At 36.0% G+C, this 18,217-nt stretch overlaps 1 protein-coding gene across 2 annotated transcripts in view; it reads left to right on the top strand.

Moving 5' to 3' along the window:
- PARP8 (poly(ADP-ribose) polymerase family member 8) overlaps positions 1-18,217 on the top strand; it is a 179,291-nt gene that overhangs the window by 110,842 nt on the left and 50,232 nt on the right. For both annotated transcript variants that reach the window (XM_045999564.1, XM_045999563.1), the window contains exons 9-11: positions 5,565-5,625; positions 6,070-6,160; positions 12,775-12,841. In XM_045999564.1, the coding sequence (XP_045855520.1) occupies positions 5,565-5,625; positions 6,070-6,160; positions 12,775-12,841 (219 nt within the window). The remainder of the gene's footprint in view (positions 1-5,564; positions 5,626-6,069; positions 6,161-12,774; positions 12,842-18,217) is intronic.

The following is an 18,217-nucleotide window of genomic DNA, read 5'->3' as shown; positions in this document are numbered from 1 at the left end:
TACAACATAACTTAACCTACATTGAAGTACGTCCTTTCTTAAAAGATCTGCTGTTGCATATTTGTAGTGTTCTTTCCAGCTATGGATTCTCCCACTCCTGCTTCTGGAGCCTCCAGAAAAATGGTCTGACTGAAAACCTGGGCAAAGTGGTAACAGGAAGCACCTAGGAGAAAGAAAGAGGGGGAGAGTATTTTCTGAAAATACTGGCTCATAACCTATAGGCGAAAGCTTCAGAATGTCAGATCCCAGAGAGTCACCTCTATTCCCAACGCCTGTACTTTCTTGAAGCCAAACCAAGGATTTGTCAGTAGAGGGGGAATTGTAGCAATTCCCTGTATCTCTTATACAGTGTAATTTTTATCTCGGCTTCCTTTTTTATCCGGATCTGGTTTTTAAATTCTTCTCAGTCCTGTTGCCTTTTAGAGAAACTTCAGAGCACTTTGGATACAGTCTTGCAAATGCTTTAATCTACCAAGGTTTATTTCTGACTACTGAGTTTGCATATTTCTTGGCCCATTCACAAACATCTCTCCCACACTGAGCAAAAAACACACATTGAGTAGGCATGCAGAGACAGACAGGGAAGGCTGTGGAGTTTCAGATGTCATAGAAGGTGTGTGTTTCCTCACAAAATCTATTTCTTCTCAAAATGTAACTGACCAGTCACTGAATGCGAGAAATAACTAAATAGCAATAATTTTATTTCCCAAGAACCTGTGGTAGAATTTCATGTATGTGTGTATATGTATAATTTCCTTGACAGTTAATAAGGGAAGGCTAGATATCTAATAATATTTTTATAACCAGCACAATCACTGCTAATTTTGATCATGTGGTGTTATAAAACATCACAACAGTATAATGAATAAGCTGTAGTTTTATAGAGAAAGGAGGACCAGCAGGGATGGTCTAACATTTACTATATTGTGAACAAGGATGTTGTGTCTCACGAATGAGCATGTTATCTTGATTAGTTCCATTAAAAATTAGGAGAAAAAATTGCCAAGAATTCTAATACATGGTGCCCTCAAAAATACACGTTCGTAGAAAACTACATTTCATACATATGTTCTTAAATGAACTAGGTCACGTGTAAATATCCAAAATCAAATGACCAGATTTCAAGATGCATTGATTCAAAGAGTAGCTCACCTGTCTGGAGAAAAATCTGTGAAGCAATCTTTTCTCAGTTCCAGGGTGTAACAACTACATCAGATCATTTCTATGTTGTTCTCCTTATCTTGAAAAAGCGTTCAGGTTCAGGTTGATGTGATCTTTTCACAGTGAATAAATATAGGCAGTGCATGAAATTATTTTGAGTTATTATAAACCCGATACAGCATTCAGGACACAATCAGATATCTGGCTTCACAATTCAAGTTGCATTCATATTTCAGGCTTTTGACTTGATTCTGCATTTGCTATTCATGAGATCCGGGGCAACTGAAAGTTATTCAGATATAGAAGCAATCCTGATGACTGGGTCGCTGCATCTGGACAAACTGTAATCACGCTTTGTAATCTCACAGTGGGAAATGTGAAATTACGGGCATTATATAAAAAGGGCATCACAACGGAAATTGGTTTGCATATACGTGGCGCTGTTGTGAATTCTTTGAAGTGTGGCATAAAAACAAAAAGTGTAACTATTTACAGATCTACACCTGCAGAATCCAGTTAATTGCAAACCTTTAATGCCTCTGCCTCCTTAAAATTCTGTGTTTGTGTTCTGTTTTTGTGCTCTGCTGTGGCAGGGAAGAGCACTTATAAACCTTAATTTCCTTCTTTCTGTTGTTGTTGAAATAAATTGATGGTGTTAGAAATTGGGAAGACACTAACCACAAAAATGTTGAAGAAATCACATAAAGAATACTTAAAAATTCACATATTAAACTTTTTAAAAGAATACATGTCACTTTCTGATCATAACTTTATGATAAATTCTGCTGAAGTGGTTTGGACATCTCTGAAGAAAACAGCTGTGGGTAATGTTCTTACCGATTTTTCTTGTCTCTGATTCCCTTCTTTCTGCCTCTGATCGCATCACACTCTGGCTATTGTAACTAAATCCAAACCTGAGTTATTCTCCCTTGGGAAACTGGCAGTGAGTGACCAGAGCAAACGAACGCCTGGTGATGATGACAATGTGAGGAGTGGTCACTGTGATAACCTGGCTGGTGTGATTAGAAATGGTTATAACCTTTTAAAATTGTAATTAAATGACATATATCAAGACTCCCAAATATAATTATATTACTTATTTTGTGCAGTAATTCTTACAGAATTTAATTATTTCTTACAGAAATTATTCTGTAAGAAGACAGATGCACATAAATTTTTATCCAGAGGCCTTTTTATCAATATTTACAGTGTTTAAAAAAAATCAATAGCAGCCTCATAATTGTATCATTGTTTTATTGTAGAATTGTATTTATACAAATACAACCATTTAATTTGATGATTTGGAAGAATATTTCATATAGAAAAACACTCGTTTTAGAAGAAGTGAAAGAGGAGGACACATTTTTATATATAAAAATATGGCAAGAGATAGAAGCAAATACATGCAATGAGATATAAGCAAATTATCTCTGTTGCTTTTGTGTGTTTTTCTGACATTTTATAAAATGAGCTTATATTACCTTTGTAGTCAGAAAAAGTAGATATGTTTTTAGAAAACCTATTAATTTTTTATAAAATTTTATTTATTTATTTGAGAAAGAGAGGGATAGAGATAGAGCACGAGCAGGAAAGAGAGGGAGAAGTAGTCTCCCCACTGAGCAGGGAGCCCCATGTGGGGTTTGATCCCAAGACCGTGGGATTTTTTTTTATAAAATAAATTTTACCTACAATCTACAGTTAATAAATAAATACTTTCTTCTTTTTTTTTTTTAACTTTTTTGGTTTTTCTATTTCTATTTAATTTAAAGAAGAGCATTTCAGTTTCCATACATTTTTGGTAATCTACTTGCTCCAAATAGTATATTTTGGAATGTATCCCTCTGGATAGTACATATTTTTATATCCATTTCTTTAGTAATGGGTAAAAAAAAGTTTTCTGATGTATCGTGTGCTATAGATTATTTAAGTGTTCCCTTGTTATTTAATATTCATTTCTGTCCCCAATTTCTGTACTCACAAACATCCTTCTAGGCAGAAGTTCACACATATTTGTTACAGTTTCATCCCACTGGAATGTCTACTGAACATCATTTGTAATTGGTCTTCATCACCACATTTAGTGGTTCTTTCTTTAAATTTGCCTACACAAAACATGTTTGACTTTTATATTTACGAATAATTTGCTGATGTTCCCGATCGGCAAATTATGACCACTGGGTCATGAGGCCCATTTTTGAAAAGCCTGTGAGATACAGATAGTGTTTGCTTTTTAAAAGGGGTTTAAAGAAAAATGAAAACAGAGAAATATGTGACAGAGACCAAAAAAGGCCTGAAAAGGCTAAAATACTCTCTTGACTTTTATGGAAAAGCTTACTGACCCCTGAACCAGAGGCATAAAAGAGATGGTTTATTTGCTTGGTCCTTATTCTTGGCATAGTATTTGTATAATTTCATAAATAAATTGGTGTATTTTAAATCTAATTTGCATATCATATCATGTCTAAATTTGCACAAGGTTATAAGTGTTCTTATCCTTTGTAATAACACAACAGATATTTGCAATGTTTTTAAGAAATCCATTCCTATGTGAATAGTTTTTATCCCTTTTCTTTATGTAATCTAAAAACATTACCATCAAAGAATACAAAATACAATTTCATAAATAGTAAAAATGTGGTCAGTGTTTTGATATATATTAATTTTTTAATTTTTTAAAAAGATTTTTATCTATTTGTTTGAAAGAGAGGGAGAGAGCATAAGCAAGGGGGAGGGGTAGAGGGAGAGGGAAAAGCAGACTCTCCGCTGAGCAGGAAGCCTAACTGGGCCATATCCCAGGGTCCTGGGATCATGAGCTGAGCTGGAGGCAGATGCTTAAGTGACTGAGCCACAGAAGCCCCCCTTTACATTTTTTTTTTTAATTTTTTATTTTTTTAAAGATTTTTTTATCTATTCAAGAGAGAAAGAGAGCACACAAGCAGAGGGGTGGGTCAGAGGAAGAGGGACAACCTGAACAGGGACCCCTGTTTTGATATATTTTTAAGGGGACGATGGAGAAAGCACAGAAGCTGAGTTCTTACATTCTAATATGCTGCTTTTTGTGTGTCATAGACATTAAGAATAAAAAAAAAAAACCTTCACTTTCTTCATTCAGCAAATTACATAAAACCATTTAATCATTAAAGGTGTCCTCTCTGAACCCTAGACAAGTGCCACAGTTTTGTATTATGTTAGCATTATTTGAATACATAATGCACAGAAATTGTCATTGAGGACTGTGTGCCAGATACTGTCCTACACATAGTTTTGAAATTGAGCATGAGTTCAATGCCTGACTTCCCCACTGACATTGAGTTTTTGGCATCTGATTTCTCTAAACCTCAGTTTCCTTGTTTGCAAACGAGGATAGCAATAGTATCCTCATCATAAGACTATTATGAGGACCCCGCAAAGAGCTAGTTGATTGAATACTGAACGGATTAATCACCTGCATAAATAAAGAGGATGTATGTCTTTAAATCTTGGCTCTGCTACAGAGTGATAATGAGTAAGTTACTTTGTTACTCTGGGTCTCAGTTAGTGTGTATATAAATTAAAGGTAGTAGTGGTACCTGTGGTGGACCGTGGTCCCATGGATGTAAAATTCTTAGAATAATTTCTGGCACATGAGTGCTTAATAAATATGGGCAGCTACCTTGTATCATTTCAGTTATCTGTATAATTTTATTCCTCACTGTATATAGCATTTGTAACTTCATACTTTTATAAAAATATTAAAAAATACAGATATGTGTATATAGAGAATATGGGAAAATTATTGCTTTTATGCTCTTTCATGTATGCTGGTTTATGGCACTCCCAGGGCTGGAGAAAAGTTGGTTTCTAGAATGTCTTCCTGTGGTACATAACTGTTGTTACTTGTTTTAATTTTGATATATCAGACTTCTAGAGCTGCCTCTCAAAACACAATGACATTTAAGTGGCAAAGCCCATGGATCCGGTCAGAGCTGGTGATGTTTAACATGGGAGGGAAAATGATGGGTACATCATTGTCACGGTGAATTCTTTTTTCACCCCTTCCCCCATGAGAAACTCCTTTTTTGCCCTTTGAAGCAGCTCTTCCTCTTCAGAGAGCACACTGTAAACCAAGTGGTCCTATTGAGAGGATGGTTGAATTTGCCACAGAGAACTGGGGATGTTTGAAACTACGAAGCAAACAGTTCTTGAATTTATGTACGCAAAAGCATGTTCGTAAAAATAGATGTCTAGACGGTAAAAATAGTCACAGAAGATGACAATCCAACTACATGAAATTAGTTAATTCATGTCCCCATTACTTCTGAGCTCTCTGTAGAGATCAGGGAAAAGAGAGATTGAATTTTGACTTAAACGAGCACACATCTTTTAAGGAAAATGGAAAAATAAGTGTTAATCTTTGCTTTCAGGGAATACGGAGCCATTGATGATGTAGATATTGATCTGCATATTGATGTTAGCTTTCTGGATGTAAGTATCAATTTATACAGTATGATTGATACATTCAAAAACATTTATTTGTATTGTTGGAAAAAATTAAATATTCGTTTCTCATATTAGTACATGCTGATTTTGTTAAAGTGATTATAAAGAAATATAATGAGTGGTTGAAGAAACACATGATATATATATATTTACATTGGTTCTTTTAATATATTCTGAAATTTATGGGCTCTTATTATAGTACTTCATTATTTCTTAAATTTTCACTTTAATTTTCCTATGTAGAAGGGAAAAATTAAGAATACTTTGACATTCTTCTCCAAATCAGTAGGTCTTGAGGTAATTTGTGAGACTTACTGATTTTTGTATTTCTTCAACGTAAATTAAAAAAAAAAAAAAGAGTTTCATTTTGGAAAAAAAATAAATCAAGAACTCCATAAAATTAATTCATCTTTTAATATATTTGCACAGGAGGAGATTGCTGTGGCTTGGGAAGTGATTCGAACAGAACCTATAATTGTCCGACTACACTGTTCACTTACACAGTATTTAAATGGCCCAGGTTAGTTTTATTTCTGTGTTTATTATTTTGAATATGAATTAGTTGTGCATTGTGCATTCAACAGAATATTCATTTGGTAATTCTGAGCATAATTGCAACTATCTTGATAACGGTATTTAAATATACTTGCATCCTAACAAAGATGGTTTATTGCCAGTATAACTTTTTTTTTTTTTAAGATTTTATTTATTTGACAGAGAGAGAGAGACAGTAAGAGAGGGAACACAAGCAGGGAGAGTAGGAGCGGGAGAAGCAGGCTTCCCACCTAGCAGAGAGCCCAATGTGGGGCTCGATCTCAGGACTCTGGGATCATGACCTGAGCCAAAGGCATCTAGACACTCAACCGACTGAGCCACTCAGGCGCCTCTGCCAGTATAACTTATGGAAACAGAAACATACAACATTTAGTTGTATAGATTTCAGAAGTTGACAAGTTGCTGTGAAACAAGCAAATAAAACCTAAAAGAGAACTTTGCTTATAGGAGGGGCTCAGAAGGTGTATTTTGGGTTACCCTTAGATTTAATTATTTATGTTTCTGATTCTGGGATTCAGTTTTAATGTTTACTTATCCCACCTTTGATTACTGATGAATTTAGCCTAACTATAAATACAACATACTTCTATTTTTGAAAATGGAAATCTTAGTAATATTTTTGTTTTCCACTATCTTAGAAGATGATGTTGTTATACCTCAAGTGATAGTTATTTACAACAAAGGACATGATTATTAGATCTTGCCAAGACTTACTGAATTACGTTATTTTCCCCTACCAGATACACATGCTTGCAGGCCCATGTGCACACACACACATACATCTATTCATTTTGCTCCAATTACATACTGCTGAATAACAAACCACCCCCAGACTTAGTGGCTTAAAACCACCACTTACCATCTCTAACTGTTCTTCGAGCTCAGCTGAGCAGTTCTTGCGTGGAGTCAGATGGTAGGTGGAGCTTTTGTCAACTAAAGACTCTGCTAGGTCTGATGCTCAAGGTGCAGGACTTTGGGATAGCTGTGGATGTGTGTGTCATCTTGGAGTTTAGCTGTGGCCCCTTAACTTGAGTGTTGCTCTTACACATGGCCTCTTCATGTGGTTCGGGTTTCTTGTAGCATGGGTACTGGGGTCTGAAAGCAAGTGTTGCAAGAGACAGGCTGTGGATGCCACCTGGAAAAAGGCATAGTGAATCTTCCACTATATTGTATTGTTCAAAGCAGTTGGAAAACCCACCCAGACTCAAGGGATGTGGATATAGACAGCACCTCTTGAAGTCATGGCCATCTTCACACTTTCTTTACTGTGATGTTGGCACTTTTTTTTTAGGCATATTAAGAAACTTATGTCTACTATTAGCTTTTACACGAGAAAAATCCTTGACCTTCCAAGCTGATGAAATACATAGAAAGGGCGCCTGGGTGGCTCAGTTGGTTAAGCGACTGCCTTCAGCTGAGGTCACGATCTTAGAGTCCCGGAATCGAGTCCCACAAGGCGGGGGGGGTCCCCTGCTCAGCGGGGAGTCTGCTTCTCCCACTGACCTCTCTCCTTTCATGCTCTCTCTCTCTCACGTAAATAAATAAAATCTTTTAAAAAAAAAAGAAAAAAATACATAGGAAAATCTCTTATTTTGAAAAAGTTTCTGTTGAGTCACCTCTTTTCTATTTTTGTATAATGATTTCTACTTAAATAATCAACTCTTAATATAAACAGCGTATGATTTAATGCCAGGCAAAGACACTAGATGTTACATATTTTTATTGTGATTATTTCAAATGTATAGAAATGCAATAAAGTAGAAAAAGAATTACTCATAATCCCTCTATAGTGAGAAACCTGCAAATAGTTTGGTGTTTCTCTTTTCTGTGCACGCTTGGCTCATTTTCATAAAGTTGACATTGAACTGCATAGTTTATGCACCTTATTGTTATGTCATGAGACTGTTCTCAAGTCATTAAATATTCTGAAATGGAATAATTTTTAATATCTGCACAATATTCCAGCTTATAGGTATATGTGTTTTTGCTCTTCTCCCAAATACTGTGCTGTATGGTTAATTATTTTTCTTTCTTTAGGGATTTGATGTGAGACCTTTTGGTTTTATTCTGTTTGTGGTTAAAAGAAAGAGCAGCTCTTATGTTTGAGCTTTTTTTTTTAATTATCAGGGTTAGGAACAAAATTGGGTCAGTTCATTTCTTTTTTTTTTTTTTAAGATTTTATTTATTTATTTGACAGAGAGAGATGACAAGTAGATAGAGGGGCAGGCAGAGAGAGAGAGAGGGAAGCTGGCTCCCTGCTGACCAGAGAGCCCGATGCAGGACTCGATCCCAGGACCCCGAGATCATGACCTGAGCTGAAGGCAGCGGCTTAACCCCCTGAGCCACCCAGGTGCCCTGGGTCAGTTCATTTCTACTCACACTACTCCATCTGTGTGAGATGAGAATGTGGCATGCTTTTATGTAATCTTACCACTGTTACCCACTTTTTAAATATAATGAATTTTAGGCAGAGATTTTCCTTCTCAATGTCTCTTTAAAGATTTGCTATATTTGCATGGTTTTGTAAATTTTTTTTAATGTTCTAACAATTATATTCTAATTCACATTTAGATGATTTTTTTATTTGGTATGCCTTCTTTGGTATTACAACTCATCCATAATTTAGTCCTTCTGTTTTCATTTCTGCTGGTTGATTTGCCTACCTAATAGTTTATAAACCAAGGAAACATGAGGATTCTTCTTTTTTTCAAACCTCAGAATGACTCTGATTTTGTGAATGAGACAAACTTGACCAACTCTAAGTTTATGGGGTCATAATAGTTCCCCCCAAAAAAGGTAAAAATACTTTAGAGACCCCTGCTAGCTTGTGTCCGAAGTGTTTTAATTTTGTTCATTTGTAAGACATCTACTTTGGTGTTGCTTGTGTTTTGTTATGTGTACTTATTGGGCTATTTTTTCCTTCTTTTCCCTTAATATTATCTTTTATGTATTTATTTTCAGTTGGTACACTTTGGTCTTAATTCGCCTCAATCAAGTTTTATGAATAATCCAAGGTTTAAACTGACCTAGTTAACAGCTGTTTTTGACAAAATTCATTGCTAGGTTTTGGAAATGTCTGAATAATACTTATTTGAGCTGTAATATTTGATCAGGGCTAATCTGACAAAATATCTGTAAGTGAACAGGAATGATAAGAATTAAAGAAATATACCTCCTTATCCACTATTTTCTTTGTATATGAGGAAATACACTTAAATAAAAATACATGATTGTTCTTATTATGTATTTTTTCAGAATTGCCCTTGTATAAGCCTAGTTTCTGATCTGAAGGGCAAGGCTGCTTTAGGTTTAATGCGATAAACAACCAACATTATTAAAAATGTTTTTCTCGCTGAAAAAAATAATTAGATAACTGAAAAAAAAATGTTTTTCTGTGCAAATCATCTCATCATTGGTACCTGTACATGTATGTGATCAGTGTTAGAATCATTTCCATGTATCTTAAGCATCCCTCACTTACTGCCTTCCCAACCTACGTTATATGAAAGACTAGGAAAAATCGAGTAACTTTCACCTTTTTTAAAACATGAAAATGTTTCTGTAGTGCATTCTGTCAAGTTCTTCCTCAGTCTGTTGTCCCTAAAAAATGAACCCTCTTGGGGAATTATTTGGTTATTTTAAGGTAACTTTTTGTTTGTTTGTTTTGTTTTTTAAAGATTTTATTTATTTAATTCACAGACAGACCACAAGTAGGCAGAGAGGCAGGCAGAGAGAGAGAGAGAGAGAGAGGGAAGCAGGCTCCCTGCTGAGCAGAGAGCCCGATGCGGGCTTGATCCCAGGACCCTGGGATCATGACCCAAGCTGAAGGCAGAGGCTTTAACCCACTGATCCACCCAGGTGTCCCTTAAGGTAACTTTTAAATAAATTTAGGAAGAATAGACATTTTTATATTCACTGTTCCTTTAAAGGAAGACTCGTTTGTTGTTTTTAGTTTTAGGTATCAGTACCATTTCATGTTTTTTGTTTTCTGTTTTTCTGCTTGAGGTCAGTAATTTTAGCTGAATTTATTCCTGAGTACTTGTTTGCTTAATGGGACTTTTATATTCCAATTTATTTTCTAACTGATCATTAGTTATCAGAAAGCTATTACTTGAGGAAATTTTTTATAAAAATTGGGGTGCCTGGTGGCGTAGTTGGTTAAGCATTGGACTCTTGATTTCTGCTGAGGTCATGATCTCAGGGTTGTGAGATTGAGCCCCGCATCAGGCTCCGCGCTGAGTGTGGAGTCTGCTTAAGATTCTCTCTCTGCCTCTTCTTCCTGCTCTCTCTCTCACACACACACACACACACACACACGCACTCTCTCTCTCAAAAAAAAATTATAAAAATTAATCTACAACATTTTTAGATTTATGGAAAAATTGCCAAGGTAGTACTCCGTGTCCCCATACACTCTGCGTCCAGTTTCACTGATTATTAACATCTGAATACATTTAAGTCAATTAATAGTAATAATTAATTTCATTAAATTAATAATAATAAAATTTTTATCACTTGAATCTTGGAACATTTTTGGAAGTACCATTTTGTTAGCTCTTTTGGTATATTCTAAAATTTAGGTCATCCAGATTTTATACTACTAGTTGAGTCAGTGTTTCTAACTTACATTTCCCTAGAAGATTTATCCTTTTGGTAAAATATTGATGTTTATTTTCTAGTCATTCTTAGTCTGAATAAGCTTTGGTCTTTGCATCATTTATTTGTAGGAATAATTTATATATTCTGGGTAAATATTTGTGTCTATTATATCTCTTCTCTCTCTCTTTCTCTCTATGCATCTTATACAGTTTCTTCCAGTGATAATTTCAGTTCTTCTAGTCCATTTCAGATTTTTCTGCATTTTTAAAAAAACCAGGTTCCTTTTGTTTCTCTGCCTCCATCTCCCCAGTTATTTTTTCCATCTACCTGGGAAGAAATTGTGTCTTCTTAAATCTTCTAAGAGACCACGGAAAGTTCCACTTTTGTCATCTTTCTCTTAAAAAAAAAATTCTGGGGGCACCTGGGTGGCTCAGTGGGTTAAGCCGCTGCCTTCGGCTCAGGTCATGATCTCAGGGTCCTGGGATCGAGTCCCGCATCGGGCTCTCTGCTCAGCGGAGAGCCTGCTTCCCTTCCTCTCTCTCTGCCTGCCTCTCTGTGATTTCTCTCTGTCAAATAAATAAAATCTTTATTAAAAAAAAAATTCTGTTGAGTTTCCAAGATGTTAGGATTTTTTATTCATTTTTGTATTTCTGTAGCCCTCGATTTGGGACAGGAGGGATTTGAGTGATGTCCACTCAGTTCCTCAGTCTGTACCTAAGGATTGGAATGCTTTTGGAAAAGGAACTGATTGATGGTTCTAGCACCAGTTTTCTTTGATGAGTGGAGTGTTTGTGTCCCAGAGTAACAGCCAACCCAGGCAGTGAGGAAATTGAGGGTGCCAGTTTGATTTCCAGTGTGGGGCATGTGTGTTCTGAGAATGTCCTGTTAACAAGGCAGTTCACCATCTCCACCGATCCAGACCACAGCATCTCTTGCCAATTACTCTAATAAGTTCCTGAATGATTTTCCTACTTCTCCCCTTGTCTTCTACAGAGATCTTATGCTGCCACACCAGTGGTCCTTCTCAGATCTCCGCTTCTGAAGTGATACCTTGTCCACTGCCCTGTGGCTCCGCTGGTCTCTTTGCTCTTCCTAGAATACTAAGGCACATTTCTCCCTCAGGGGCAGTGGCATTGTGATTTCCCCTGGATAGGACACTTTTTTCTTCTGCCATGCTATCAAGTGCTGGAACCTATTTTTCCCATGTAACCTTTACTCCAAGATCCTTTCCCTTCTTTATTTTTCCCCAGAACTTTTACCACCATGTGGTAGTCTATCTGTCTAGTTTTTATTTGTCTCCACTAGACCAAGGCTTCATGGGGACAGGGATATTTGTGTATGTGGGGTTTTTTTTGTTTTGTTTTGTTTTTTGCCATTCTATCTATAATGATTGGCACAGTGGACACTTAGATATTCTTTAATAAACCCATGAAGAATGAATGGTGAGTGACTTTTTCAGAGATTATTTAGTTCATAAACATCATAGTTATTAGCTTACAGAAATACATGTACCTGGTAAAAATAAACGACAGGCCCCCTAGTGAAAGGCAAGTCTCCTATATCTCATCATCCATTGTTTTATTGCAAAAAGAAAAAAAAGAATGTGTTGTTTATACAAACATGCTTTTCTTCCACTTATAGCATCATGTACAAGCTCTCCTACACATTGCTATTTACACTGACATATTTTTTGGTGATTCTTATATGCACATATGTTATACGTTAGTGTATGGTATCTAATGACCAAGAATGATCTTCAAAATAAAGCATAAATAGCAATGTATAGGACTGGTATATGCTATTTAAAAATATGTATGTGTGTATAAATATGTTTTATATACTATATAATATGTAAATGTATAATATATTTATGTATGTGTATATAATGTAGTGTATTATATATATTCCTTTTTGGTCTTTTCCCTGGCTGATGGTTAAGTTTCAGCTCAACATTTTGACTGATTATTTTTTCCTTTGTAGTGCCCACTGTTGATGTCTTTCAGATTTCTACAAAAGAGCGATTTGGATTGGGACATCAGCTGAAAAAGTAAGTTTCCCAAGAATAAAAAAATAAATTTCTTTGAAAAAGAATTGATTTCTCATTTTGCTCACTCCTCTCCCCCATTTCTTATCAAATAAGAGCTTTTTGAAGTGAGCGCCTCAGGAGAGGAACTCATCTGATGCCAAGAGCTGCATCAATAGTGTAGCTGGCAGAGCTCCCCGCTTGAAGCGGCCGCCGTCTCTCTGTTTGCCTGCCCAGGTCCACTCTCCTCCCTCCCTGCCCTTGCCTGTGGAGGCTGATCTGTGTGGGTGCAGGTTCTAATGTGTCGCTGTGGTTTGAAGGTGATCAACAGAGGAGGAAACAGTGTAAGAAGGGAGTATTTATTGCCTTGGGTTTCCACCCTAAGAGGTCACCTTGAGTTGACTAGTCCTTCAAATGAAGCTTCCTTCTCTGCTCTAGGCCACAGCCTATGCATGACTCTCTCTTACTGGGTTCCATTACAGGTTCCCTCGCTTGTTCTTTGGGACCTAGAGGTGGTAACAGTGAGCAGCCACTGGCCCTGGGTGACTGCACTGTGCTTAGCTCCTCTGCTTACACTCTTAAAATGATCATTCCTTTTTTAAATAAACACTTTATTTCCTCTTTGGACCTTGCCTAATGCAATGAATGAATTTATATTTTATGAACATAAAATTACTCCAGTCAAAATGACTTTTGAAATATGGTAGCGTATAGTTAAAATTAAATTTAGTAAATCCTATGCTATGTATCAGCTATAAAAATTTGTATTACTGGGACTCCTGGGTGGCTCAGTCGGTTAAGTGTCTGCCTTCATCTCAGGTTACAATCCCAGGGTCCTGGGATTGAGTCCTGCATCGGACTCCCTGCTCAGCGGGGAGCCTGCTTCTCCCTCTGCCTGCTGCTCCTCCTGCTTCTGCTCTCTTGCCCTGTCTCATAAATAAATAAATAAAATCTTAAAAAAAAAAAACAACCCACAAAGGAATTTGTATTACTGGAGAATTCTTGAAGGATTATTTATTCTTCTGAATATACAAATTTTACTTCAATTTAAATTTATCATTAGATTATTATATATTTAAACATATGGTTTGCACCCTCCACAATGATTGAGTTCATGCTTTCACCTGTATTTTAATGAATTTTAATTGGGCATCAGACATTAGTCTTTATTGAGCAATGTTCTAAGAGAAAGTACTTTGAAACTTTTTATTTCATTTACTACATAGGGAAGGTATTGCGGTCATCTTACTTGAGATTATTGATGTTAAGAGAAAGCTTGTGTGTGTTATAAAGGGTTGTACATATTATGGAGCTCTAGAACTGTCTTAGGTTTTTATGACTTGACATTGTGCAAATGTGAGTTATATGTGGATCACATTTGAAAGGAAATTAAGATATGGGAGTATTCTTGCAAATTCCCAGTGTTGGGTTTAAATATGAATATATAAAAATTAGATAATAAACTCTTAATGTTTTGAATTGCACATCTCTAAAACTAAATTTACAACGTATGTTTAGCACATTATAGAATGCCATGTGGCTACTTTATAAGCACTTAAAAATTTTCTTATTTTTCTGTACTAGGATTAAGTGTGCTTTTCAGTGAAATTGGTTTTTTTGTTTGTTTTATTTTTTGAAGATTTTGTTTATTTTGAGAGAGAGCGAGCCTGAGCAGAGTAAGAGGCAGAGGGAGAAGCAGACTCCCCGCTGAGGTGGGAGCCCAACCTGGGGTTTGATCTCTGGACCCAGGGATCATGACATGAGCCAAAGGCAGATGCTTCACTGACTGAGCCCCCCCATGTGCTGCTGATTTTGTTTTTTTAATTGGATTTTGTTTTCTGTGTTGAGCTAGTATCTTATAGATGTTGGAGCTAAATATGGAGCCTGCCTCTATGTTACGCCATCCAAGTTGACTACCACCATACCTTGGCACATCTTCTGTATTTTTTTCCCCTTCTGTGATGTTTTTTACCCTCACCCAATTTTCTTCCTTGTTTTTAATTTTTTTTTCTAATTTAATAACTTAAAAGGGCATTTTTAGGTTCATGGCAAAACTGAGAACAAGATACAGAAATCTTCCATATACTTCCTGTCCCCACATATGCGTAGGCTTCCAGTTATCAGTGTGTCCTACCAGAATGGTACATTGGTTAGATGATGTTGATGTTGATGAATGTACATTGATACCTATCATCCAAAGTCCATAGTTTTACTTTATGTATTTTATTAGCCACTTAACCTTTTTTTTTTTTAAAGTGAAATGAAGTAGGTCCAAATGAGCCAAGAATGGCAAAAACACAGAAATCCTGGAATATGTAACTTTCTGCTTTTTAATGATGTCTGAGTATGTTGTTTGGACTCAGAAAAAGAAATGATGTATATAATTCCAACTCTGAGAAATTAAGGAAAGCTGTGTTCTGTATTCATTGTTTAATCACTTTGTAGAATATGTAACATTTTATTAATATTTCCATCTAAATGTTTAACATTTTAAAAGGTTAATTACTTCTAAGGGTAAATTTTAGTTCTATGGACAGTTTAGTATACGGGCTAGAACTTTTTCTTACTGATTCCTGTTAAATTTTAATCTAATTTACTTTTCCTTAAATTATAAATAACTGGGTTTGCTTGTGATCCTTTCTAGTCTAAAATTACATGATTTCCAAAAATCTGATCTCATCCTCACAGTAAGTCATAAGAGAAAACTGAAATATAAAGAGATTATTTTCCAGAAACATAGCAAGTTAAGAAGGCAGACTCAAAATCTAGGCCTTTGTTATCAGTGCTCTGGTTTGTTTTCGGCAAATAAACACTCATTAAACCTTTTCTGTGATTCTTTATCTGGTGTGTTTCTGGCAACTAGACAGGCTTAATAACTATTGCAGGAACAAATGCATACACAGTGCTTATTATATGTGAAGCGCTACTCTAAGCACTTTATGTACATTAACTCACTGGATCTTGACCACAGTGCTATCCAGCAGGTACTACTACTGTCCACATTTCCTAAATGATGAAACTGGACCCAGAGAGATTAAGCAAGGTGCTAAGGTCACAGTGAGAAAGTGGCAGAGCCAGAATCTGACCTCAGATCAATATTTTTGATCCATCCACCAACCTGCTTCTCATATAATCATAGGTATCCCTTTGCTTTATGTAAGACTTGGGATATGTTTTTGGCACTGAATGAATATTGGGAGAACATGAAGGCATTAAAAGAGCCTGAAAGAAAAAAATAAGTATTGACCCGAAACAGATGTAGTATAGTGGTCAGCCTCATATAAAGTATCTGTCATTCAAAGGCTAAACATGGCATAGGCCATGGAAATATTCTTCTTTTTTTTTTTTAAACAGTGAATAGTTAAATGCAAGTTGTTGGTTTTTGGTTTTTTTTAAGTTTAATTAAATTTTATTTTTTTCAGTGTTCCAAAATTCATTGTTTATGCATCACACCCAGGGCTCCATGCAATACATGCCCTCCTTAATACCCACCACCAGGCTCTTAAATGATATATGACTTGATGCTGAATTTGCATCAATCAAACCTAAGTTGTTTTTAAAAGGAAAAAAAAAAAAGCCTTGCAAACCTCCAGTATTGCCTTAAATACATACAAACCATAAAATTAGGTATAAATTCTTCATCTGTTGAGTTTGCATTTATAAAATGAAATTCAATGTATAACTGAAGTGCAAATTAAAATAAAAGTCAGATTTCAATTGTCAAATGAATACGTTAATTTGATTTGATGCATGATGCTATCTGGCTGAAGCCATTTGACCACTACAGGTTGAATACAGTGCTGGCTCCTCCGGTGCATATTCCTTTTGAAATCAGCATGAAGAAAAGCATAGCTTTGCCCACATATGCTCCCTTTTCTTTGTTGGAACTACCCTGGGACCTTTGTTGACGCAGCTGACTATGACACCGTCTTGTGTAGTTGATCTTTGACAATGGCAACTGTAGTAACTCTTCACAGTGCCAGCATAATAGTAAACACAAACACCGGTGGGAGCGTTAAAATCTCTGGGTGGCTCTCAGGTATCAAGAGGTGACCTTTAGACCACATGTGTTCCTATGTATATTTCACATTACCATGGACGCTAAACACAACATTGACTATCTTACAGGACAGTTGACTCCACCTTTTGAATCCAAGAACATCTAGGGGTCTAGGGGTCCAAGTTGTAGAACTACTGGTTTCAGATGCTGAGGTCACACTTTGGAATGCTAATGCAATACAAAGTTGGAACAATTTTAGCTATTGTTATTTTTTATTTATTTATTTATTTGTTCCAGTTCATCTATCAAGAATTAGAAAAGCACTTGTTAGGTTTTTAGGGAATGGTGCATAGGAATGGCAATTTTTTTATAGGAGAAAAAGAATCTGAATCTGCTTGGTATGAAGAGTGGTATCACTTGGGGATTTCAGGTTAGGTACAGGGACAAATGAAGACTCTAATATTACTGTTACACTTAAATCACGCTGAAATCTTGGGTGAAAAAAAATCTTCAAAAGTAAAGTGTTAAATTGAAAAAAAAAAAAATTCCATTAGCCTGAGCTTGAAGGTAAATTTACCGCAGACTGCATCATTGAGTGTAGTTTTATCCCCTTCTTCCTCACTGTCTCTCTAGCTGAAAAGGCCCCCAAATATTCTAGAAATGCCTTTCTTCTGAACTCATCTAAGCTCACTGAATAAAGGCCAGAGTACTAAGTCTGAGGTTGTACTTTGTAGTTATTGATGATAATTTGATAGAAACTGAGGATCTTGAGAAATTAATAATGGTCTTAGTGCTAAGAATCACACCTGTTTGAGTAGCATATGTTAGCATCAGTCAGTCTGTACTGGATAGCATAGGTGTTGTGGTTTTGCCACTTACTAACCAGGCTAAATTGGGAAAATTTCCGTCTTTAACCTCATTTGTGAAATGTGTAGAATAATAGCTCCCTGAGGGTGTTGAGAGTTAAAAGAAAAAAAAAACTGTTATATGCATTACCCCTTGGTGTATTATAAATGGTAAGTATTGGTACCAGTGGTTTTGTTTGTTTGTTTTGTTTTCTGCTCCAAAAGCAATCTGTGTTAGAAATAACTTGAGAAGAACATGAAAAGCAGACAATGCTGAATTGACTTTTGAAAGAAAATCAGAATGTTTAATTTATTGTATACACAATGCTTAATTGTAAAATTTCACACTTGAGTCTCAGCCTTCATGGACCCTCTGCCCTTGCTACTTGAATCCAAGATTCAAGGATCTGAGAAGGTGTTGCATTCAGGGACCCTTCTCAGGAAACAATGCTGTGACAGAGTCTGCAGCTGATGTTCTAGAATTCTTTGCCACAAAAAATGATGTGCTGTGGTCTTGACTTAGAAAATACTGAGATCAGGAGTTTTCAAATTCTT

This window comes from Meles meles, chromosome 3 (genome assembly GCF_922984935.1).
Source record: "Meles meles chromosome 3, mMelMel3.1 paternal haplotype, whole genome shotgun sequence".
Classification (NCBI taxonomy): domain Eukaryota; kingdom Metazoa; phylum Chordata; class Mammalia; order Carnivora; family Mustelidae; genus Meles; species Meles meles.
Note: the sequence above shows the minus strand (reverse complement) of the source record. Positions and strands in the feature narration are given on the sequence as shown.